A 26,027-nucleotide genomic window follows, 5' to 3' on the forward strand; every position below is an offset into this window, starting at 1 on the left:
GAAACTGGGTTCTTTCACTCAGTATTGCTTTTGAGATTCATCAGAGCTGTGTGTATCAGTGGTTAGTTCCTTTTCATTGTTGAGTAGAATTCCATTGTATGGATGGACCACAGTTTGCTTATCCATTTAAGATTCTTTGGTGATTATGAACAAAGCTGCTGTAAATCTACATGTATAGGCTTTTATGAACATAGTGAGTGGGGCTTCTGGGTTACGTGAAAATTTTTAACTTCCTAAGAAATTGCCAAACTGTTTCCAGAAGGGCTTTGTTATACTATTTTGCATTCCTACTAGCAATGTAAGATCTCTCTAGTACCTAGTATTGTTCACATTTAACTTTTAATTTGAAATAATTTCAGATTTACAGAAGAGCTGCAAAGATAGAATCCTCATATACCCTTCACCCAGCTTCCCCTAATGTTAACGTATCACATAACCATGACACTTTATTAAAACTTAGAAATTAACACTGATACAGTACTATTAACTAAACTGTGGACTTTATTTGGATTTTACCAGTTATGTCCTTTTTCTGTTCCAGGATCCAGTCCAAGATACCAAATTACATTTAGTTGTTTTGTCTCCTCTAGTCTGTGACAGTTTCTCAGTCTTTCCTTGATTTTCAAAACTTTGACAGTTTTGGAGAAGACTGGTGAGATTTGTAGAATGTCCTTCAATTTAGGTTCTAATCTTTTTCTAATCTCTAATCATGATTAGATTATGGTTATGGCTTTTTGAGAATGCCACAGAGGTGATGTGCTCTTCTCATTACGTATTTAGGGTATATGATATTAACATAACCTATCTTTAGTGATGTTTAGATAGTGTCTACCAGGTTTCTGCACTGTAGAGTTGCTATTTCTCCCTTTCCATGCTTATTCATTGGAAGGGCTTTTCTAAGTCCAACCCACCTTCAAGAGAAGGAACATTAAGCTCCACCTCCTCGAGGGAGGCATATCAAATAATTTGTGGACATATGTTAAAACCATCATAGTAGTTAGTGAGTATCCTGGAGGAGATACTTAGAGGCTATGCAAATATCCTGTTCTCTTAAAAATTTTACTAACCAATTTTAGCATCAGTCAGTGGATCTTGCCTGTGGCAATTACTGTGCTGATCTAATGGTAATTTTCTATTTCTTTTTTTCTTTCTACATGTGTAAGTTGAATTCTTGTGTAAGGAAGATTTTTTTAATTTATTAAATCATTTATTTATATAGTGTGGACTCATGGATGTTTATTTTATTCTTTGGAGTTACTATCTAATACTGTCATTATATTTTATTCAAATTGTTCAAGCTTTTGCACTTGGAACTCTTTCAGGTTGGCTCCCATGTCCCTTTGACTACAAGATTTGCCAGGCTATCTTATATTTTCCCTGCCTCGATCCTAGAATCAGCCATTTCTCTAAAGAGCCCTCCTTCCTTTTATTGGATAAAGGTATTGAGAAACCAATGTTTGGACACTAGTTATTCTTGTTGCTACTCATTGACACTACTTCTAGGTGCTCTTAGTGGACAGAGCTAGGAATTTGCATCCAGAAATGTCTGCTGTTCGTGGTGCACAGTTCTATGGGTTCTAACAATACTTAGAGTAATAAATCCACCTTTGCAGTATTAAGCAGAACAGTTGTATTTCCATGTGTCAATCACTCATGTTCTGTCTTCATAGTTCTGCCTTTTTCAGTATGTCATATAAATGGAAACACACAGTATCTAGCTTTTTGGATCTGGCTCCTTAACAAAATATATTTAAGATTCATCCATGTTGTTGTACAAATCAATAGTTTGTTTACCATTGTATGATTATACCACCATTTATTTATCCATTCACCTGTTGGACATCTTGGTTGTTTCCGTTTTTTTGCGATTATGAATAAAGCTGCTATCAACATTTGCATACAGGTTTTTGTGTGAACATAGATTTTCAGTTCACTTGAGTAAATCCCTAGGAGTGGGAATGCTGAGTTACATGGTGTTTATTTAGCTTTATAATCAGTGGACAGATTTTTCCAAGATTGCCATACCATGTTGCGTTTTCATCAAGAATGAATTAGTTTCTGTTGCTCCGAATTAGTTTCTGTTACATCCTCACCAGCTTTTGGTGTCGTCAATTTTTTTTAAGCCACTTTAATAACTCTGTAGTGGATCTCATTTTAATTTGATCTTTTGTGAAGTGTCTGTTCAGATCTTTTGCTGGTTTTTTGTTTGTTTGTTTGTTTGTTTGTTTGGCGGTACGTGGGCCTCTCACTGTTGTGGCTTCTCCCGTTGCGGAGCACAGGCTCAGCGGCCATGGCTCACGGGCGTAGCCGCTCCGCGGCATGTGGGATCTTCCCGGACCGGGGCACAAACCCGTGTTCCCTGCATCGGCAGGCGGACTCTCAACCACTGCGCCACCAGGGAAGCCCCCTTTTGCTTGTTTTTTAATTGGAGTGTTTTCTTATTGTTGAGTTCTTTGTATTTCATACATGCAAGTCCTTTATCAGGTATGTGATTTGCAAATATATTCTATCTGTGGCATTATTTTCATTCTGTTCACAGTGTCTTTTACAGAGCAGAAATGTTTTAGTGTTGATGAGGTCCAATTTTTCAGGTTTTACTTTTATGGATTGTGCTTTTGGTGTCATGTAAAGAACTCTGCCTAATCTCAAATCACAAGATTTTCTTATAAAGGTTTGATCATTTTACATTTAGATCCACAATCCATTATGAGTTGTTTTTTTAATAAGGTGTGAGGTTTAGATTGAAGGTCGTGATTTTGTATATGGATGTCCAAGTTTCCCAAGACTATTTACAGAAAAGATTATCCTTTCTTCTTTGAACTGCTTTTCCACCTTTGTCAAAAATCATTTGGCCATATTTGTGTGGGTCTATTTCTATACCTCATTCTGCTCTATTGATTTATGTTTTATCCCTTTGCTAATGACACAGTTTTAAAAACTGTAAGCTTTGCAATAAATAACTTAAAATTAGATCATATGATTCCTTTAGCTTTATTTTTCTTTTTCAAGACTGGTTTGGTTATTCTGGTTCATTTGGATTTCTTTTTTAATCCAGTCTCACAGTCTTTTGTCTTTTACCAGAATGATTTATTTCATTTATATTTAATATAATTAGTCATATTTGTGTAACTTTTTCTCTGTTTCTTGTGTTCTGGGTTTTTTTCTTCTTTTTTCTTACCTTTTTTTGGATTCTTCTTATTCCATTCCCCCCCACTGCCAATCTTTCTAGTTTGGAAATACATGGTATTTTTGTTCTATCAGTAAGATACCATTGTAAATATTGTAACTTGGAGCCATAACTTATCAAAGATGTTTTTTTGAACTTTTCCATAAATTTTGCTCTTCATTTTCTCTTTCAAGTCAAACCTTCCAAATGGGGTTATTGTTCCTTATTTTCTTTCTTTAGAGATATTTACTGGATGTAGAATTTTTTTTTTTTTTTTTTTTGCGGTACACAGGCCTCTCGCTGTTGTGGCCTCTCCCATTGCGAAGTACAGGCTCCGGACGCGCAGACTCAGCGGCCATGGCTCACGGGCCCAGCCGCTGCATGGCATGTGGGATCCTCCCGGACCGGGGCACGAACCCGCGTCGCCTGAATCGGCAGGCGGACTCTCAACCACTGCGCCACCAGGGAAGCCCGTGGATGTAGAATTTTAATGTGGCGGGTTTTTCCCTCAGCACACTATAGGTATTAAACTGTCTTGGCTTCATTGTTGCTTTTGGAGAAAACTGTTCTAATGTTGCTTCTTTGAATGCAGTCTGTCTTCTCTGCTTGCTTTTCAAATTTCTCTTTATCTTCAGTTTTTCTTCTGTTTTATTGCATGATTAGTTGTGATTTCTTTTTATTGATCTTGTTTGGTATTTGTTGGCTTCTGGAATGTGATTGTGTCTAATTGCTTCTGGGACTTTCTCAACTTAACCTCTTCAACTATTGCCTCTGCCCTGTCCCATTTTCTCCTTTTCTTCTAGTTCCAATTAAAAGTATATCAGACCACTTCACAGTATTATTCTTCTCTTTATTTTTTCATAGTTTTGACCTTTCTGCTACACTGTGGATAATATCTAGCCTGTTTTCCAGTTCCTTAGTTTTCTCTTCGTCCTTTTGAATCTACTTTTTTTTTTTTTTTTTTTTTGGCCCCACCATGCAGCTTGTGGGATCTTAGTTCCCTGACCAGGGTTTGAACCAGTGCCCTCCACATCAAGAACATGGAGTCCTAACCGCTGGACCACCAGAGAGTTCCCTGAATCTACTGTTAAATCAGTCCATTTCAGTTACTTATTTCTGAAAGTTCTGTTTTGTTCTTCCATGTTTTGAAATCTGCTGTTACTTTTTAAGTATCCTGTTCCCTGCAGATATTCTGAAACTTATTTCTGTAAGCATAGTCAACATAGTTGTTAAGTCTCTGTGGGTTTTTTTCTGTTGTCTGTTCTTTTTCTGCCAGTCTAACTATTGGAGTCTTCAACACCTAGTTGTCTTTGATTACAAGTTGGATATTGTATATGAAAAATTATTTGTAGGATTCATTTGAAGCCCACAGCAAGCTTGTTCATGTCAGGTATCTGTGGACATTACTGTTCCAGGGACCACCTTAAAACAAGCTTCAGATCAGACATTCCCTCTATAGGGCTATAATTCTTCCCTGGATCTTCTACTCCCTTTTCACTCCCACCCTAAGATTGTAACTCTCAAGTCTCAGCTTATTACGATGAGAGCCTCGTCTTTATCCTCCCTCCCTCTCTTCTTTCTTACCTTCAATATATTTATTATGAGGAGGGACTCCTCACCTTGTGAGAGCCCTGGGCTTTGGTTTCTGTCAGAACAAAATTCTAATTTTCAGGGATCAACAAAGACGCTTTGGGCTTCCTTGCTTGCTTACTTCTCTGGGCTCTCATTTTCTCTTCACTTTTGGCTATATGCTTGTCGGTCTTATTTAAGAATGTAAGAGAGAGATGGGTGTGTGTGTGTGTGTTTAATCCATTCTCTTTGGTTCTCACTAGGAGAGTTGACCTAAATAACCTAGCCTGCCATTACTGAAGACAGGAAAGTTACCTGCAGAAATCTTCACTTTGAAAACTGAGAAGCAGTCACACTTTCAGGGATTGTCTACAAACTCTAGCTACTTGTCCTTTCTAGGCATTTTGCTTTGTGACCTCTGCAGTAGAACTGATTTGTTAGAGGAGTGGAGAAAGGAAGAGAATGAGATCTAAAGTGCAGTGGTTGTGAATTAATCATTGTTTCGGGGGAGAGGGCCACATATAGTAACAGTTGAGTAGAATGCACTAGTGTTTTCCACCGTAGATATTAAAAGGTTGTTGGTCTGATGTGCTTCTTATAGAGGATAACAGGGTGTGCCAGCTTTTGGTCATTTGGGGATACAAAGTTATAGGTCTTTAAAATTCCTAACTTAAAGAATTGTGCTTTACAATTTGTTGTATTGGTGTTTCTCGTCTGAATAATTCCTGTGCACCCTTCAAAACTGAGCGTAGATGTTATTTCTTCCCTAACTGCCTTTCCCCAAACATTGAAGTACTCCATAAATATTTATTGAATGGATGATAATGGGTTGGTGGGTGACTTAAGTTCCCTTCAGTTCCTGCAGAGCACCCTGACTTAATTCTTTCAAGCACTGATCAGAGATTTTAATAGTCTGTTTTCTTTGTTGGAGGGCAGAATTACTTTCTCTTTATTCTCCAGGGCCTAGAGAAAGTATCCCTTCCTGGCAATCAAGCATGTTTCCTGGTACATAACAAGTATTAGATAAATGCTTAATGAATGAACATTCTGCTCTTGATTTTGAAAGGAGGAGATAATTGGAAATTAAGGGCAACTATGGACATTTGAAACAAGTAATTCAGATAGTATTAACTACTTATGCTTTTTTTGTGTTCATTTGACCTTCTAAACAGTGCCACTTTGAAAGGGGAAAGGACAAGTTTGTATGACTAAATGTTTGTCTTTGCTTCTACCACAAGGCAAAAACATATACATAGTTTGTTCCACAAATCCTCTTACCAGTTTTTGCTGCCTTATTGCTAAGAAGAGTTCATTCTCTGCTGCAGTGCTTCAAAGGTGTTTTTCCTCATACAACTGCTTTTCCTCTAAACAAGTGGTCCTAAATCACGCAGTCAGTGCAATATAAGCACATTCCGCATTCTTTACTGTAGAACTCTTTGTCCTGCCTGGACGAGTATGAGCTCTTGTTCATTAACTATGGTTGATCTAGGGATGGGAGGGGGAACTTTTTTTTTTCTTAAGATGGAGACCCTAATAAATATTAGTGTTAAAAGACATAATAAAACTGTTTCACAATTTGAAAATATTTTAAATTTAGAGTTCCAGAATAATCTTTTCTAGTTCTAATACTAGAAAATTGATCTATAAAACTACATTAGTACAAATGACTGATTAGACTTGTGCATTTTCTGATATTGGTCCATTCACTAAGCCTCTGATTTTCTTTTTTAGTTGCCAGATTGAAAAACAGAAATCACATGGAGTAGAAGAGATTAGAGGGAGAGACTGACTGAAGAGGACAAAAGGAGTTTTTATTGAAATTAATTAGTTCTGTTACATTTATGTCAATAAACTTATTACTTTCACAGTACATATTTTAGCCTGATGATTTAGTGAAGTTTTCTTTTCCTTGCATTTTATTAAAGTATAGGTCAAGCAGAGCCATGTATTAATAATTGGCTTTGGTTGTGGTCTGACTTTAGTAGGGAAAATTTTGTTGACAAGATAATTTTTCATAGTTGATTAATTGGCTTTTATTAGGCTAAGCATTGAGCAAACAAAACTTAGCCATGACTTCAGAGTCAGTCTGAGGGCTTTTAAAATAGAATTAGTGATCTGAAATTATTAGCCATGAAAGTTACATCTCCTTTTATGCAATACATGAGGACAGTAGGAACTAAGTAAGGTCATTTAAAATGGAAATTAGGGCTTCTCTGGTGGCGCAGTGGTTGAGAGTCCGCCTGCCGATGCAGGGGACACGGGTTCGTGCCCCGGTCCGGGGAGATCCCACATGCCGTGGAGCAGCTGGGCCCGTGAGCCATGGCCGCTGAGCCTGCGCGTCCGGAGCCTGTGCTCCGCAACGGGAGAGGCCCGCGTGCCGCAAATAAATAAATGGTAATACTTTTTCTGTAAGTTATATTTTTTTAAGGTATACTTCTATTGTGAATGGTAGATAGGAGAATTGACCTTCAGGATACTCAGGACTCAAGCACTTTTCCCAACTTTCAGATAAGCCATTATAAAAATTGCTAAACTAGAGTTTCTTCAGTATTCTTTTAATTCTAATTGTTGTGGGAGAAAAATACCAATCTTAACTGTGGCCCTGTTATTTAATAGAAGAAGCTATATTGGTGGGGCGGGGAGTGAAGAGAAAATTACTCAAGAACTCTTGAGTTAGTCTTTTAGTTTTCCTAGCTATGTACCAGATGACCTGAAGTGTTTAGGGGTACTCTACCTTTTGGAGGCAACTTCATTTTTATTTCACTTTTTTGAAAATAAACCAACATTGATTTGATTGATAAATAATATTTACTGGACATCATACAAAATGCAGACACTTCAGCTGGGTACTGTAAAATCAAAAGATTAATTAGATAATGGATCTTGACTTCAAGGAGCTAAGGGTCTAATAAGGAAATTAAGGTATGATGTAGAAAGTGATAAGTTCAGTTCGATAGGAATGAAAAGACATGAACCTTAAGGGCCAGCCATTTTGGCTTTGAATCCCAGCTCCATCTCTACTGGATATTCTTGCTAAAGCTACTGAATTTACTTTGGCTGTTTTCTTATCTGTAGATTAGGAAAAGAAATGCCTGCCACATAGAATTCTGGAGGAGAGGTGTGGGGGGCAGGTATTTAAAGCTGAAAAACTCTTTTAGCTCCAGACTTGTAATACCTGATTGCCTATTCAGTACCCTTTTTAATATGTCAAAGAGCCATTTTAACCTTATGTTCAAAACCTGACTTGTGAGCTCTTCCAGAATGTTTTCTGTCTCCATGAATGGCATCAACAGTCTCTCTAGCCAGAAATCTAAAAGTCACTTCCACTCCTTACCCCATTATCCAGTCCACCCAGAGCTATTGATTTTACACCATAAATTTTGTTCGTCATATTAGTTCACTTATCTCCATTGCTACCACCATAGGTCAGGCCTTTATCATCTGTCTTACATAGGCTACTGTTGATAGCTTTCTGTTTCCCTGAAAATATTCTCTCTTGCCTGTCTCACACCCAGCCAGAGTAAACTTGTTCAAGATGTACATATGGGTCACTTTTCTGCTTAAAATTCTTCAATGAATTTCCATTATCCTTAATCTGCAGATAAAATCTTAAAGGCACATTGGTCTCACTGTTCTGCCTTGCTCATTATTGTATTCCCAAAGCCTAGCATAATACTTTTTCATAGTAGATGCTCATATATTTAAGGGATGAACAAAGGAAGGAATGTCTGAAAGAACCAAATCTGTGGTTGAGAGATTTAGGCTTGTTCCTGTATTTCCTTCCTATTAGGCTGCATGTGAATATACATACACATTTACAGCAGTACAAGTGAAGTAGTATTTCTGAATAGAATAATGTTTATCTTCTTTTTTCTATCTTTTTTTTTTTTTTGCGGTACGCGGGCCTCTCACTGTTGTGGCCTCTCCCGTTGCAGAGCACAGGCTCCTGATGCGCAGGCTCAGCGGCCATAGCTCACGGGCCCAGCCGCTCCGCGGCATGTGGGATCTTCCCGGACCGGGGCACGAACCTGTGTCCCCTGCATCGGCAGGCGGACTCTCAACCACTGCGCCACCAGGGAAGCCCTCTTTTTTCTATCTTTTCACATCCCCTCTTTACCCCATTCCATCACCCTCCCTCATCCCTACCCTGCACCATTTTATTTATCTGAAGTTGCTAAGCTATAGTTTAAGAACACACACCCCACCATCCCCCACCCCTGTTTTCTTCTCCCCGCATAATTAATGAAAGCCAACTATTTGGAATTCACGTGAATGACTCTCTTACTCTAAGCAGATTATTTGGTATGCATGACAGTAAAGTGAAGCACCTCTTTGGGTTACTGCAAAAATAGCTCGTTGTCCTCCCAGTGGAGAATCAAATTCACCAGTTCATAAATTAGGTTCCAGTTGATGAGGCACAAAGCTGCAAGGGCCAGTCAAACAAGTACTTGAGAATCTCAGAGTTTCATTAGTGAATAGCCTTGCTCTACGCTTCTCAGAGAATGCCAAGGCCTTGTGAGAGCAGAAGACTGGGTCATAAGAGTGTGATTGATACATGGGCTAATAAATGGGAGTTGGGGAATATTTTCCATGTGAGTCAGATGATTTCCACGGAGAAATGAGGTCTCATTTTGTAATGGCATGTCCACCCATGAGTTGGCCCTCAGAGGCTGGGAGTTAACCACAGCTCCTATAATTTCTGTACTTTGAAGAAAAGTAGGAGAGAAGACCACAGCCTTTTAAGGTTAGGCTTCTGCTTATTAGTTTTCACTAAGGAGCAATGGCATAGTAATCATTTAATAATAATTTACATGTGTTCGGTGTCTTTGAGCCCTTTCTGGAAGATCATCTCGCTTGAGCTTCCCTTCAGTCTGCAAGTGCAATTAGGCAGGTTTTATAAGTGATGAATCAAAGCTGGAAGAACCCCAGTAGAGGTCCTGTAGCCAAATAGGGATTTGAACCCAGGACTCCACTGCTTGCTTCATCACATTGCATATTGCATCTAATCCCATTTATTCAATTTGTGCTGATTTTACAAACTTCTTAAGTTCATTGGGGAAGAGCTTTGAGACCCAGGGTGTCTTACAGAATATCAACAGAAAGAATAAAATACCTATAAAGGAATATAGAGACTGAAGAGAAAGATACTGTTTCAGAGAAGAAGGTAAGAATTTAAGAGTTTAGTATCATTAAAATTCATAAATTCCTGGGACAGTATTTCTGCTGGTTTAATGCTGTTGTCTATACCATTTTGGCTGTTTGCGCACATACACACACCTTTACCCGTCTCCCTAGCGTCTTTTGCTGTTGTTAGTGCAGTGATAATAGTCACCAAAAAAGCCAGCAATCCTAAAGCAGAAATGACCTTGTTTCTTTGGGAAGAAGAAAAGTTACAATAAAAGTGTCTGCTTTCTGGTTTTTTGCTTGTTTGGGTGTGTGTGTGTGTTTATAATTAATCGATATTAGGTAAAGATACATTAGGTTATTATCACCCAGGTGGTTTTATAAAACCAAAGAAATAAATATTTGGAAATAATTTTAAAGACAGTTTTGGTCCACTTTTTAGTAAGTATCTGAATTATTTTATTGTGTTCTGGCCATTTAAGTTGTATATATATGGGACCCCAGAGTTGAACAGAGGCAAGTTATAGGGGCTTTTATGAATTGGAGAATTCGTAGGTAGACAAATGGATCTTTTGATCTCATATATTGCTGGGGAGAGAGGTGGGAGTATCATTGTTTGTCACACTTTTGGAGGATAGCATTAACCCCCATCCTAGTCTTTCTTGCTCTTCCTCTAAAAGCTTTAAGCTGCTGAAATTGTGGGCATAAGGAGACATCTCTTCTGGCTTACTTTTTGGTGTAGTAGCTAAGCTCCAGCTTAAATACAACATTGGAAAGAACATGTAGATGGTTGTGAGTCTCATAGAGGTCTCAGATAGGCACAGTTCTAAACACTTTACACTTATTAGTTCATTGAATCCTCACCACAAACCTGAGAGGTGAATACAGTTATCTCTATTTTGTAGTCTGGTTAAATGTCGTCAGCTCCTTCTAGCTGTGTGTCCTTTGGCAAGTTACTTAACCTTTCTTTACTTCATTTTCCTCATCTGTAAAATGGGGGTAATGGTAACTGTCCTTACCAGTTCCTTGTGTGGTAAGGGTTATGAAATAATTCACATAAAGCACGTAGTGAATGCTTGTAGATGTTAGCTGTTGTTATCTAACTAGTTTATGATTACATGGCAAAAAAGATTATCGTCACAAGAATCAGAAGTTTGGTTTCCAGTCCTTAACTCTCCTGTTAAGTAGCTATGTGATTATAGGTAAATTTTCCTCTTTCTGGGCCTCAGTTTTCTTATACCCATTTTTTTAAAACTTTTTACTTGAAAGTAACTTCAAATTTATAAGAGACAGAAATAAAAATAGTACAGATATGACACCAAAAGCACAGACAAGACAAAATAGACAAATTAGAGTTCATCAAAATTTAAAAGTTTAGTGCATCAGCGGACACCACCAACAGAATAAAAAGGCAACCCACAGAATGGCAGAAAGTATTTGCAAATAACATCTGATAAGGGATTAGTATCCAGAATATATAAGGAACTTCTGCAACTCAACAAGCAAAAGAAAAGAAAATTAAAAAATAAAGGACTTGAATAGTCATCTCTCCAAAGAAGATAAATAAATGGCCAGTAAACACCTGAAAAAGTGCTTAGCATCACTAATCATTAGAGAAGTACCAGTCAAAACCACAGTGAGATACCACTTTATATCCATTAAGATGGCTGCTATTAAAAAAAAAATTAAATAAATGCTGGAGAGGATGTGGAGAAATTGGAACCTTTGTGTATTGCTGATGGGAATATAAAATGATGCAGCCACTGTGGAAAAGAGTGTGCTGGTTCCTCAAAAAATTAAAGATAGAATTACCATATGATCCACAATTCCACCCAAAAGAATTGAAAGGAGGAACTCCAGAAGATATTTGTACAGCAGTGTTCATAGCAGCGTTATTCACAATAGCCTAAAGGTGGAAACAACCCAGGTGTCTATTGATGAATGAATGGATAGACAAAATGTGGTATATACATGCAATGGAGATATTCAGCCTTAAAGAGGGAGGAAATTCTGGCATATACTACAAACATGGATGAACCTTGAAGACATGCTAAATGAAATGAGCCAAGTGTAAAAGGACAAGTATTCTACAATTACACTTACATGAGGTACCTAGAGTAGTCAAACTCAGAGATGAAAAATAAAATGATGGTTATATAAGGAGCTGGGGGAGGAGGGAGTTGGTGTTTAATGGGTACAGAGTTTCAGTTTGGGATGACGAAAATTTTCTAGAGATGGAGGATGTGGTGATGGTTGTACTAGAATGTGAATGTACTTAATGCCTCTGAACTGTATGCTTAAACATTGTTAATTTTGGTAAATTTTATATTTATATTTTACCACAATTTTTAAAAATATATGTTTCAACAAAATTAAAATAGTACAAAGAAATATCTGTATCCGCATTGACCCAGATTTACTTCCTGTTATATTTTACCCCATTTGCTTTATCATGTGTGAGTGCATTCTTGTATACACCTAATCTAAATCCAGTTTTGTCATTTGATCTGATAGTATTTTTAATAGCATTTTCCCACGTCTAGTACAGGATACGGTCTAGAGTAGGACATTGTATTTAGTTGTAATGTCTCTTTAACCTTCCTTTATCTTTTATAATATTGACATGTTTGAAGAGCATGGTGTATTACTCCCCACCCCTGAATTTTTTAATAGAAGCTTCCTCATTTTCTGTTTGTCTTTGCCTTGTAATTAGATTGAGATTACACAGTCTCGGCCAGAAAATGCATGGGTGATGTGTCTTCCTCAGGTTATAACATCTGGAGACTCAATATATTTTTTTAAAATATGATTGGCTTTATCCTGTGATTTATGCATCAGACAGCATCCCATCAAACAAACAGAAGAAGGGTGTTCCCTCAATACATTTGTAACTAAATGCAGAGTAAAGGGAATCTACAAATGTTATAGGAATCTCAGAGAATGGAGATAAGGAGATTGGAGTGGGGGTGGGGTGGGGGGACATGATGAAGGAGACTTAGTTTACTGATTTGGTAGAAAGCACATTTCTAAAATTTTACCAGCTTTTCCTCAGTGTCAAATTCTGCATTAGTTCAGCCAATATATATTACTGTCTTCCACCAGTTTTTTTATTTACCTACTTTTTAATTAATTAATTAATTTTATTTATTTTTGGCTGCGTTGGGCCTTCATTTCTGCGCTCGGGCTTTCTCTAGTTGCAGCGAGCAGGGGCTACTCTTTGTTGCGGTCCACAGGCTTCTCATTGTGGTGGCTTCTCTTGTTGCAGAGTACGGGCTCTAGGCGTGCGGGCTTCAGTAGTTGTGGCTCGCGGGCTCTAGAGCGCAGGCTCAGTAGTTGTGGTGCACGGGCTTAGTTGCTCTGCGGCATGTGGGATCTTCCCGGACCAGGGCTCGAACCCGTGTCCCCTGCATTGGCAGGCGGATTCTTAACAACTACACCACCAGGGAAGCCCTCCACCAGTTTTTATTAAGCTTGCTCCTATATTAAATAAATCAGGAGGAAATTACTGGTTTCTTTTTCTTTTTAATGAAATCAAGTGTATCTTTCAAATGGTGATCACTGACCTACGTATTAGTATGTAAAGTCACCCAGATAATAAAATGACGTTGAACTTTGATGTATGAGAACAAGTCTCTATTCTCTTCCTGATTTCATCAAATATTAGTCAGGCTAAGGTTTGTACACTGGACTTTGCCACCATTCTAGAGTGTTTTAGCACCCTTACTTGAGCTGTAGAAAGCTGTTGAAAGGAAAGTGCTGTTCTTGCTAATACTTTATTTTTTTTTTTGGCTGCATTGGGTCTTTGTTGCTGCACGCAGGCTTTTTCTACTTGCGGCAAGCCAGGGCTACTCTTCATTGCGGTGCACGGACTTCTCATTGCAGTGGCTTCTCTTGTTGCGGAACATGGGCTCTAGGTGCGCGGGCTTCAAAAGTTGTGGCTCGCGGGCTCTAGAGCGCAGGCTCAGTAGTTGTGGCGCACGGGCTTAGTTGCTCTGAGGCACGTGGGATCTTCCCGGACCAGGCCTCAAACCCATGTCCCCTGCATTGGCAGGCGTATTCTTAACCACTGTGCCACTAGGGAATCCCTTGCTAATACTTTTTGTAGAATGTATAAATGGTAGTAATGCTGATGGGTTTATCCACAATGCCATTCTTCCCTTTCAGGCTATCTTTTAAAGAGCATCCAAACTTTAGATGAAGAGGTAATAGGCTACTTTGTAGAATAGGATTAGGGCCAGTATACGTTTAAGTATATTCCTTGGGATTTGGGTGTTTTGTTTTAATTTTTCCCCATGTTTCAGGAAACACTGTGATTGGCACAGTTGGGATATATTCATCGGTTAACAGGTAGGAGAGCCAGAGGTATGTTTGAGGCCATTACTCAGGATGATTTTTTTTCTTCCTATATGCTTTTTAAAAATGGTTCCTTGGCCTTTGTGTGTTTTGTTTCTGCAGTTTGAAGAAAACAGTTCTGAAACGAGGTCTTACCCCCAGCTGCCTCTCAATACAGTGATTGCCATCTCTCCAAACGTCAAGTCCAGCTTTGTCCGCCAACCTGTCTGACATGTCGGGACCCGTGCCAAGCAGGGCCAGAGTTTACACAGATGTTAATACACACAGACCCCGAGAGTACTGGGATTACGAGTCACATGTGGTGGAATGGGGGTAATAATTTCCGTTTACTTCACTGTACTCACCCAAAGGGCTGACTCTTGTGGATTTGTTGAGTAATTCACAACAGGAAACTTCCCTGACTGTACAGTTATAAACCTCAAGATTGAACGCAATTTTTGTTTTCTTCTACAATAGAGAAACAGGGTATTGGCTTTGGTCAATTAACAGTTCTGATGGGTTTACCATTTTAAAAACATTTCGGTCTCTTATTTTTTTCTCCGATGTATATATTCTGTATGGTAACAAAGAGTTATCTATTAGCTTGCTCAGCTAAGGGCTTTGCAGTTAGGTGAGAATTAATACTTGAGAGACTTTGAAAACACCAGGCTCTTACATAAAGTATTTTTGAGGTCAGAGAATGTTTTCCCATGATGATACTGAAGGATAAAACAGTTCTCCAGAAAGGTGTCCTCTTTCTGATGAGAAGCAAAATTAAACCCTTAAAACATTTGCCCTTATCATGAGGCTAGCCATGTGTAACGTGGAATTCAGCCCAAATTCCATCCTGAACAGTTGCAGTCTGCCTGAACAGCTGTGTTTGCCCTCCTAATTTTCTGTGCAGTCTCATTTGGATGTTTGCATTTCTTGTCCCAACATAGTATGTATTTAATTGATCAGGTCGTACCTTTTGTGATAAAATTATTTTGATATTCAAATGCAAAAGAGCAATTTGAAAACTTGGTAAAGCTGCAGCTCCCATACACTATATTTTATATCTGTCCACATGTGATTTTCATAGCATGTAAATGGTCTTCAAAATTTGTCATAGGGTGTGTTTTAATGCTGATTGGGCCACGATTCTTAACGGTAAGTACATTATCTCTGCACAAGGAGGCACAGTGTGCTTCAAAGATACCATCAAGAACCATGGTACAGTGCCAATAAATGTTACCATTATTGATAATCTAACAATTTTCCTCTTACATCACATGCTTTGGACTCTAGGAATACCTGAGTTTTACTGCAGAAATTTCAACTCTCTTCAACTTAAGTGCTTTGAGCTTAGTTCTGCTTAAATGGCACTAAACAACCCTTTGAGTTTTTGGCGTGGTGCTATTTGCTTGCTTGCATTTGTTTTCTGTGCCCTCCCACAGGAAAAGAGCTCAACCAGAACTAAGAGCTTCCTTCCGTAGACCTGCCATGATTATTACATTGTCCATTGTCCTTGGTACCTTTTACCTTCTCTGTTCATTCACTTTCCTTTTTTTTTTTTTGCTTGAGGAAAATGAATGGCTGATTTTCTACATTTTTTACACTGAATTTTCAGTGCCTCCAGCAGGAGTAAATAGCATTTAGACCTTATTGAAAAGACTGTCATTCTTTAGAGCAAATTCCTCTAAGTTGTAAGCAGAGGCAGGGAGAAAAATGTTAGCATTTCCCTTATTCTTTTTCACCTCTGATGTTGCTTAATAGTCTTGGAATATGGATAAAAGTAGGGGAAGGGACACCTAGCTGTGGTTCATGATCTGTAGTGTGGTTTGCAAACTTCATTACGTGGACTGTCCTCAGAGCTTTGGAGGGCAAGTTGGAGGTCAAACCTATATGTTTGAAAGCCACTTATCTGCAAAGAGACCCATTAAAAATTGGCTGCTCCCAAAGTGTGGCTGAATTGAAATATTCTTGTATCGACTGCCTGTAAGATGCCAACACTGAGCCAGGCACTGAGGGACAGGAATATATATAAATTATTTTCCAAGGGAAAGCTGTCTGTTGTTGGAGACAAACATACATAACAAACCCCAATACAAGCTATCTACATGTGGTATGTCAATAGAGATGTGAACAACTTGGGATTTGAAAGAATAACTGAAAGTCTTAAATTTTTTAATGCTAGGATTTGGAACACACATTTTAAATTGGCCAAATTTTTTAAAAATACAAAGAAGCCAATTTGGGAATTATTTGAAATACGTTTTATTTCTTTTACTCTACTGGCTATAGTTTTGTAAGTTGAATTAGTGCTTGATAATTTGAACTTTTAAAATCCTTGTGACTGACTCTTTTTGTTCCCAGAAATCAAGATGACTACCAGCTGGTTAGAAAATTAGGCCGGGGTAAATACAGTGAAGTATTTGAAGCCATCAACATCACAAATAATGAAAAAGTTGTTGTTAAAATTCTCAAGGTAAGTACAAGAAGAGAGATTATAACTTCACAGGTTTTTGGAGTTTAGAAATTTTTTTTGAAGTAGCGCTTGAAAGGGTTTTTGGAGCGCTTTAACACCTTGATTTTATTGCTCCTTTGAAGTCGATAGAAGAGATTATCTTCATTTGACAGATCAGGAAACTGAAGCAAGAGAAGTGTTTGACTCAAATCGTACAGCTAGATTGTGGCAGAGGGAGGGAGTAAAGATTCAGTCTTCTCTGTCCTAGATCTTGCCTAACGCTGATTTCCTATTTCTTACATTTTTAGTTCTAATCCATGCTTTTGTTTTCAATGAGTTGTTAGCTGTACTGTGTAAAGATGAGGAACCACAAATGCAGACTTTTAGAGGACAGGTGGATCACATTAATGCAGCTAGTCTGATTTAAGTGCCCATGATTAGAAGATGTGAGTGATGGGTACTGTGGCATGTGCTCCAGCTCCAGCTGATGATTGCCCAGCAGTAGTGCAAGTCTAATGTTTTTTGGTACTGTTTCGCAAAAAGAAGCTAGACATTTATATTTGTATACTAATTCCCCTGGCTTTTAAATGTTGGCTCGAGTGTTTTAAAACACCGTACAGGCCAGATTTGGCCAATGGGCTACCTGTATGCAAATTGTGATTTAGTTATAACTGTACTGTACACTGCCATATACCAGGAACTTAGCATACAGTTCCTTGCCACAGGAACTTTTCCATATTTGACACGAGAAGCAGAGGGACCCAGACTTTCTCAATTTATAACACCCATATTGCTTCAGTGACTCTCATGGTACCCCTAAGCCAAAAGAAATACAGTTTTGTTTATTAAGTAGTTAAGTCCAGATAACTAAAAAAAGTATTTATGTTTCAACTGGTAGCCATTTAAAAAATTATACACATAAGTTGAAAGAGAAAAGTAATATTATTTTATTCTTATATAACCATAATTAATTACTATTGGGATATGTATACCTATTAGTCACTGCACAACTTCTCAAATGTTGGAATCAGATTGGACACCAGCAGCCTCATTTCCTGTTCCACATTGATTTTTGCACAATACTTGCTTTTTGTCACAGCAATTGCTGAAAACCCAGTTTCACAAAAATATGCCATTAAAGAGAATGTAGTGCAATCTAATATTGAAACTGAACTACCTCAGGATGGTAGTGTACTCAGTGACTGACAGACAGCAAGTATTAATTGGCGTTTTCCTTCAAAAATTAAAAATCCCACAGAACACCTGTTTTGGCACACCTTTCGGGAACCAAAGTTTAAGTATTTATATCTTATCTTGTGTAGAAAGAGAACTAGGCTGGAAATCGGGACGTTTGGATTCTAATCCAAACTCTAAAAGTAATTAGCCATGGTAGTCCTTTTAATTATTTAAGACATATTGGTTCATCTGTGAAAATGAGAGTTACCAGGATCGAATACAAAATTGTATATAGATATATACTTTGGAAACGGAAGTTCTGTGTAATTATAAGATGATATTCCTTTGGAAAAGTATATGATAGACTGAGGTGATATATTATTTAGAGTCATCTGAAAGGCATAAATAGTGAGTCCTACAGTTCAGAAGAGAGTAGTGATGGTTAGGCAAAGCTCCCTGGAACTGTTTTCAGGCCCTGAGTGGGAGAAGGATTTGGATTGGTGTGCATGGGAGCATGGAAGGGAAGCATAATCTAGAATGCACAAGATTAAGAAAAGAGGAAGAAATAAGTGAGAGAAATGTTTCATGTGGAAGCTGTCATGTGATCATACATGGGAAGTAAACTTGGAAAAGGAGATAAATTAATGATGGCCTGGGAAAAGATAACATCTCCATTTCCTTCCAGCCTTGAAAACTGTGATTTTTATCTCATCTAGGTTGTTGGGAGCCATTGATGGTCTTGAGTGATGGGTGGTTTGAAAAGATTTTTTTTCCTAGCTCAGTCCTTTCCTAACTGTACTGTATATGTTACTGTAACTGTGTAGCTAGATGGTATAATTATAAAGTTCACTCATAACTATATTTAAGTTTTTTAATTTCCCCCCATTTATTAGACAAAATTTGCATTGATCACATTAAATTAGGATTTAAGTGACCTGCCTGGTCTGTCTAGCTTTTGTAAGTTTATAGATTTTAAGAGTTCTGTAGAATAAAATTTTTGTAAACCAGTAGCTTTTTGCCATCAACCAGCAGTTGGGATATAGTGATTCAGTAGAAAACAGGAGAGAGATTGATGGATTCGTTCCTGGAGAGTAGAAACATCTCCTAGACACTCCAGCAGATCAGAAAGATCTGGTAGTCGAAGCAAATAGAAAACTTGTGATCAGCTTGTTTCCTAGCCAGTGTAGTGAGTTCTAATAGAAGCAAGGCTGAAGCCATGGATTGAATTAAATGTGGAATTCACTATTAGTAAAATAGCTTCCATTTATTCATTTACTTTTAATATGTTTTTTAATTTTTTTTTGGCCACGCCTCATGGCTTGCGGGATCTTAATTCCCCGACCAGGGATCGAACCCGGGCCCTCGGCAGTGAAAGCTCGGAGTCCTAACCACTGGACCGCCAGGGAATTCCCAGCTTCCATTTATTGACTGTCTACTTTGCATTGGGCCCTTTTGTAGCTGTAGTATTTACATCACAATTCTGCAAGGCAAGTGTGAAGTTCAGAAACACTTAAGTGCTTTTCCCAAAGCTACACAGCTACAAAGCCAGGGTTTGAGGACAGTCTTTCCAAAATGTGCTTGCTTCCTGCTGTACCATGTGCTTAGGACTCAAGAAAAGGTTAAGAGTCTACAGTATTGTTTGGTAGTTCCTAGATCTGGATTATCAACCCAAGAAGTGTCTCAAAATAGATCTCCAGCTCTGTTCTCAAGATTCTGATTCAGCAGATCTATACAGTTTATATATTAAAAAACCCAGGTTGATAATTAAAGTTTAGTAACCAGTAGTCTTGTTAATGAAGAGTTACAACAGTTTCTAAGAAGCGTATGCAGTGTGTCAGTAGTCTGAGGTGATCAGCACCAATAGGAAAGATTGCCTGGTCCAGTGTGGCAGACACAGGTCACACGTGGTTATTGAGCATTTGAAATATGGCTGGTCCAAACTGAGATATGCTGTAAGCATAAAATACAGCAAATTTCAAAGGCCTAGTACAAAAAAATAAGAATATAAAATTGCTCATTAGTAATTTTTTATATTGATTTACATGTTGAAATGATAACATTTTGGTTATATTTTTGTTAACTAAAATGTATTATTAAAATTAATTTTGTCTGTTTCTTTATATTTTTTAAACGAGGGTACCAGAACATTTAAAATACACCTGTGGGGAATTCCCTGGCGGTCCAGTGATTAGGACTCGGCACTTTCACTGCCACAGCCTAGGTTCAGTCCCTGGTGTGGGAACTAAGATCCCACAAGCCGTGAGGCGCGGCCAAAAAAATAAAAAATAAAATACACATGTGGCTTGCATTGTATTTCTTTTGGACCAGCACTGTTTTAGACTGTTTAGAAAGAAGGTTTTGTAGAGGAGGTGCATTTGGACCAAAGCCCTTCTCAAAAAAAACAAGAAAGATTTCTATACCAGAGCAGATGTGGAAATGATGGGTGAAGATAAAGGAATGTGGAGGATATATTGGTTATAAGCCTAGACAGATATTATGTGTTATGTCTCAGCCATATTCTGAGGTCTTTTCAGGTACCTCATTTGATTCTTGCAATAATATTATGAGATAAGTACTCTTGTTGATCGTTTTACCCGTAATGAAAGGTTTAGAGAGGTTCTATAACTTACCCATAGACACACAGCTAGCAGGCAATGAAAGAAGGATTCACATTAGGCACACATTTAACCCAAAAGGTTATACTGCACAAAGGTGGTGTGGCCGGGCTTCTCTGGTGGCGCAGTGGTTGAGAGTCCGCCTGCCGATGCAGGGAACGCGGGTTCGTGCCCCGGTCCGGGAAGATCCCACATGCCGCGGAGCCTGCGCATCTGGAGCCTGTGCTCCGCAACGGGAGAGGCCACAGCAGTGAGAGGCCTGCGTACAGCGAAGGAAAAAAAAAAAAAAAAAGATGGTGTGGCCATCTTTGCTGTGGTCCTGATCTCCTTCATTTCTGTAGGGTGTTTATAAGACTTAGAGGAAGGACTGGAAAGAGCCCCATGTTTCATGCTAATTAATAAAAAGATTTTTCTAGATATATCTTAGTATTACCATTTACATTCCTAGTTTGTATAGTTTTTAAAAGTTAACAGATTAGGACTGATGATTGGAATTAAATGGTAATTCTGCAGAATTTTGGTCTTTGGAGTGGAAATCTTTTTTTCTTTCAATTCAGTATTTGCTAAGTACCTGCAAAATACCTGGCACAGGCCTAGGAAAAGGGGCATTCAGAGATAAATCTGACACATTTCCTTCCTTCAAGGAGCTCATAAGTAAGCCATTCATGTATTACATTACCTGTTGAAATATCCTGAAATAATTTTTTTTAATGATGTACTCTTACCCTTTCAGCCAGTAAAGAAGAAGAAAATCAAGCGTGAAATAAAGATTTTGGAGAATTTGCGAGGCGGTCCCAACATCATCACACTGGCAGACATTGTAAAAGACCCTGTGGTGAGTGTAATAGGTGCTAGTAAGGCCCACCAGAGCTGAGGTGGTGTTTGACCCTGAGCACAACTGGCCTCTGTTTGTTCCTCCCTCTGCCATTAAGTCCTGCTTTAAAAGTGCTTAATCAGTTATACCACTTAACTAGCTTGGGTCTTTCTTTCAAAGAGATCTCCACCCACAGACTATTTCTTATTCTTCTAGGCTAAGAGACTGATAGCACTGGAAACTGAAATGTGTTAATCCATTTTGCAAACTCAGGTCCGATGCCGATGGGCGATGGGCGCATTGTTGGGCTGCCTAGAGCCTGGTGAGACTTCAGCTCCATGTCTTCTGTTTGAAATCCATCCCCAATATGACCTAAGTGTGGTGATGATCAGAGTGGGGAGGGCTTATAGCAATAGAGGGTTTCCTACTACTGAGGCAAGGACTGCCAAATTCACCACGTAGTGTCCGCAAACATTGTGCCCACTAAAGCTGCCAGGGCTATTACTAATGTGTGTTTTCTTTTTCTTTCCCCTAGTCACGAACTCCCGCCTTGGTTTTTGAACACGTAAACAACACAGACTTCAAGGTATAATGTATAACCAACCATTTCAAGCTGTTGGGTTTTTAGACCACATAGAAAGTCTTTCAGGGATGTTACTGTTAGAAGAGCTTCCTTCTAACTTACTTAAAAAGAGCTTTTCATCCTTACAGTGCTAATTTTTTTTTCCTTTCCTCCCTCCCCCCTCCCTCCCCCCCTCCCTCCCTCCCTTCCCCCCCTCCTCCCTTCCTCCCTTCCTTTCAGCTGCATTGGGTCTTAGTTGTGGCACGCGGGATCTTCGTTGAGGCACACGGACTTATCTAGTTGGTGGCGTGCATGTTTTCTCTTTAGTTGTGGTGCATGGGTTCCAGGGCATGTGGGCTCTCTCGTTGAGGCACGCAAGCTCAGTAGTTGCGGCATGCGGGCTTAGTTGCCCTGAGGCATGTGGGATCTTAGTCCCCTGCATTGGAAGGCGGATTCTTTACCACTGGACCGCCAGGGAAGTCCCGTTACAGTGCTAAGTTTAAATATAGTCATACTCTTGTACAAACAGTGCTCGCTTTCCATATCTTGGTATTTTGCCTTTTTATTTGTTTAGTGCTCTTTCTAATGACCAGTACTTTTATTTCTCACCATTTGACAGTTTACCATTCGTTTGACAGTTTCTGGTGATGTCATACTTAATGAAAGCAACAGCTCATGTTTAGTCAGGATCTGGCCTTAGCACATTCCTCTTTAAAATGATAAAGTTCAAGAAGAAATGTATTGTCTATATATAAAAGCAAGGACTGCTTGCTTATACCTTAGGATTCCTCAGAATCTTTGGGTTCTAGATCTTAAAAAGAGATGGGTGGGGAAGGGTAGTGTAAATTCTGGTAAAGCGCAAACCTCTGCAACAGATACTCTGACTTCTGGCCAATTTCAACAATTCTCAACTCCAGCACAACAGAAGAATGTAGGCACTCTCTTGGGTTTTAATTTGTAAAGGTATTTGACTTGCCTTTGCACCAGGCCAGTATCATTAGGTATATGGGTCTTCCCTGGTGGTGCAGTGGTTAAGAATCTGCCTGCCAATGCAGGGGACATGGGTTTGTGCCCTGGTCCAGGAAGATCCCACATGCCACAGAGCAATTAAGCCCATATGCCACAAGTACTGAGCTTGTGCTCTAGAGCCGGCAGCCACAACTACTGAGCCCGTGTGCCACAACTACTGAAGCCCACATGCTTAGAGCCTGTGCTCTGCAACGAGAGAAGCCACTGCAGTGAGAAGCCCGCGCACTGCAGCAACGAGTAGCCCCTGCTTGCTGCAGCTAGAGAAAGCCCGCGCACAGCAACGAAGACCCAATGCAGCCAAAAATAAATAAATACATAAATTTTAAAAAAAGAAATGTTAGGTATCAATAAATGAGTGAATTCTTTTGCTGAGTGGAGGAAAAAAGGAAGAAGAATTGTGTTAGAATCAGAATGATAATTTCAAGGAAAATGTTGTCAGAGGACACCACTGACCATTTAATGATATGTACATTTTTTTTAAGTCTGAAACTCTTTAGAAACTGGAAAAGATACATGACATGTTCAGAGTTTACTTTCATGACATGTTCAGAGTTTACTTTCAAATTGGGACAGTTCTATTAAATTGGCTCAGCAGATTTGACAGCGATGCATCTGCATACCCACTGGTGATCTGCAGTGCCTGTAACTGTAGGCCAAAGGTGAATTAATTCCCTACTAAGGAGGCTATGTGTTTGCCCACATGTTTTATGAGAAGATCTGGAGGTAAATGAAAAACTACAAATGTATATCAGTGCGTGTTGCATATGTAAATTGGTATGTTCCCAAAAGTAGATTATAGCTTCAGCAATATGAACTTAAGTAATTCTTCACTTTTATATATAGAGTTAAAGACCCAAAGTATCTCTTTCGTTTTATATTGGAGAAGTAGAGACTGGTGAACAGACAGATCTTAGAACAGTGGTAAATGAGCCCACTCTTGATTTGAATTACTACAAATGAGGATGAGAAATTTCCTTCCTTTCAGTACTATTTCATGGCTCAAATGTTGCATTTGTCTTTAACAGCAATTGTACCAGACGTTAACAGACTATGATATTCGATTTTACATGTATGAGATTCTGAAGGTAAGAGAACCTTGAATACTAAATATCTTTAGATCTCCCCTTTGTTAAATAATCGAAATGACTGTAGAAAAGCCAGTGGGTTAACTTTGTAAAATATGGGGTTTGGCGGTCTGTTTATATAAATTTTTAATAAATTAGTAGCATCAGAATTCTTATGCTGATGTAAAGGTTATGGAATAAGGGTCTAGTAAGAATATAATTTATAATGCTTTGGAAGGGGTATTTAGAAGAGAGGTGGGACTCCTTAACAAATATCTCTATCTTGCTCTTATGAAAGTTACAGTTAAATTGTCAAAACTTGTTAAAAAAAAAAAATAACTCGTGGTGTAATGGCTTCTGGTGTACTTTATTTCACTTAAAATTGAACAAGTAAAACAGTAAGCTTGAACTCAGCCCTCAAAGGGCCATTGTCCTAAAGATTATGTAAATCTGTGCTTAGAGATTGGTGATTTAGAATGAACTTTGATTCCTGAAGTGGGATCACCAAATACATTGCTTCCAGTAGTCGGAAGATCAGCTTTATAGATAAGAAGATTGCTAAGAGTTGGCTAGTGTCTTACTAAATGAGGATTGACATAAAGCCTGCATATGAACCTTAGAAGTACCCTGAAGAGACTATGCCAGCAGAAATGTTTGATCTTTCCATTCATTCAATGATATTTGATCATTCCATTCCATTCAATGATCTCATGCATTCTTGTGGCAAGCAGGACTTCCGAAAGTTAAGGATATGCTTGCCTAACCCTGGGAACCATAGGAACCCAAGTTGCCCTTCAGAAAGGACAAGAACTTGGCCAATGACATCAGCTGACTTGAAGGCCTGGATTAGCAAGCCCCAGAGGTTATGTCACTCACTAGTTTGAGATTGGACATGGTTTTCAAATTGGGTTTGATGTCATAAATCAGGAGTTGGCAAACTCCTTTACAAGGACAAATGGTAAAATTTTTGGCTTTGTGGGACATAGAGTCTTTCTCACACTACTCACCTCTGATGTTGTAGCATTAAAGCAGCCACAGGCAACATGCAAACAAATAGATGTGGCTGTGTTCTGATTAAGCATTCACAAAAACAAGCAGCAGGCCGTATTTGGCCCATGGGCCATGGTTTGCCGACCTCTACTGCATACTCTTAGCTGCTAAAGAATTACTGTTCTTTGAATACAAGGTTTGTAGTACAGATCAGTTTTCTTCTTTTGAGGGGCTCGTGTTTGTGAAAATAATCCAGGCTTTGGGTAAGGGGGAGAAATTGGAAGTCATGTAATTGTACGCTTTGAGTCTTTTTAACAAAAAGGATGTTGAAACAACTGTGCAAGAACAGGATTTGAAGTTTAGAGGCCATGCATGGGTTTGCACAAGTCTCTAAAAAGTACCTGCGGAAGTGATTGTCCTTACTTTGACTCTCAGGAATGTTGTGAGGCTAGAAGGAAAACTGGAGGAAAAGGTAAGGGACTTTAACTAAAAAATCACTCTTATACAAGCTAACGCTTTCCTTTCTTACCTGTTCCTCCCACAGGCCCTGGATTATTGTCACAGCATGGGGATTATGCACAGAGATGTAAAGCCCCATAATGTCATGATTGATCATGAGCACAGAAAGGTAAAGTGATAGATGGACAAGTCTTATTTATCAACAACATGATAGAGTTAACAACCCATCTTCAACATTTTATTCCTAGCATCTGTCATAGTCCGTGGTACCTGTTAGGCACTTAATAAATATTTGATGAATGAATGAATGAACAAGTCAGTGTGGAATCTACAATATGACATTAATGAACTTATCTATGAAACAGACTCACAGACACAGAGAACAAACTGTGGATGCCGGGGGGGGGTGGGGGAAGGATGGACTGGGAGTTTCTAGAACAGATAAACAACAGGGTCCTACTCTATAACACAGGGAACTATATTCAGTATCCTGTGATAAACCCTAATGGAAAAGAATCTATGTATATGTATGACTGAATCACTTTTCTTTACAGCAGAAGTTAACACAACATTGTCAATCAACTAGAATAAAATAAATTTTTTTTAAAAATCACAATGATTAAAACTTTATTCATTCATTCATATTCCTATCAAAAAGAAAACAGATTAGTGTAGTGGGTA

The 26,027-nt window shown here is 38.7% G+C and overlaps 1 protein-coding gene across 2 annotated transcripts in view; it reads left to right on the plus strand.

Annotated features, from left to right (window-relative positions):
• CSNK2A1 (casein kinase 2 alpha 1) overlaps positions 1–26,027 on the plus strand; it is a 56,239-nt gene that overhangs the window by 15,896 nt on the left and 14,316 nt on the right. For both annotated transcript variants that reach the window (XM_082858084.1, XM_082858085.1), the window contains exons 2-7: positions 14,315–14,524; positions 16,547–16,658; positions 21,162–21,263; positions 21,778–21,828; positions 23,859–23,918; positions 25,432–25,515. In XM_082858084.1, coding sequence (XP_082714210.1) covers positions 14,424–14,524; positions 16,547–16,658; positions 21,162–21,263; positions 21,778–21,828; positions 23,859–23,918; positions 25,432–25,515 — 510 coding nt within the window. In that variant the 5' untranslated portion in view covers positions 14,315–14,423. The remainder of the gene's footprint in view (positions 1–14,314; positions 14,525–16,546; positions 16,659–21,161; positions 21,264–21,777; positions 21,829–23,858; positions 23,919–25,431; positions 25,516–26,027) is intronic.

The sequence above is a fragment of the Leucopleurus acutus genome, assembly GCF_964270905.1.
Source record: "Leucopleurus acutus genome assembly, chromosome: 16".
NCBI classification, from domain to species: domain Eukaryota; kingdom Metazoa; phylum Chordata; class Mammalia; order Artiodactyla; family Delphinidae; genus Leucopleurus; species Leucopleurus acutus.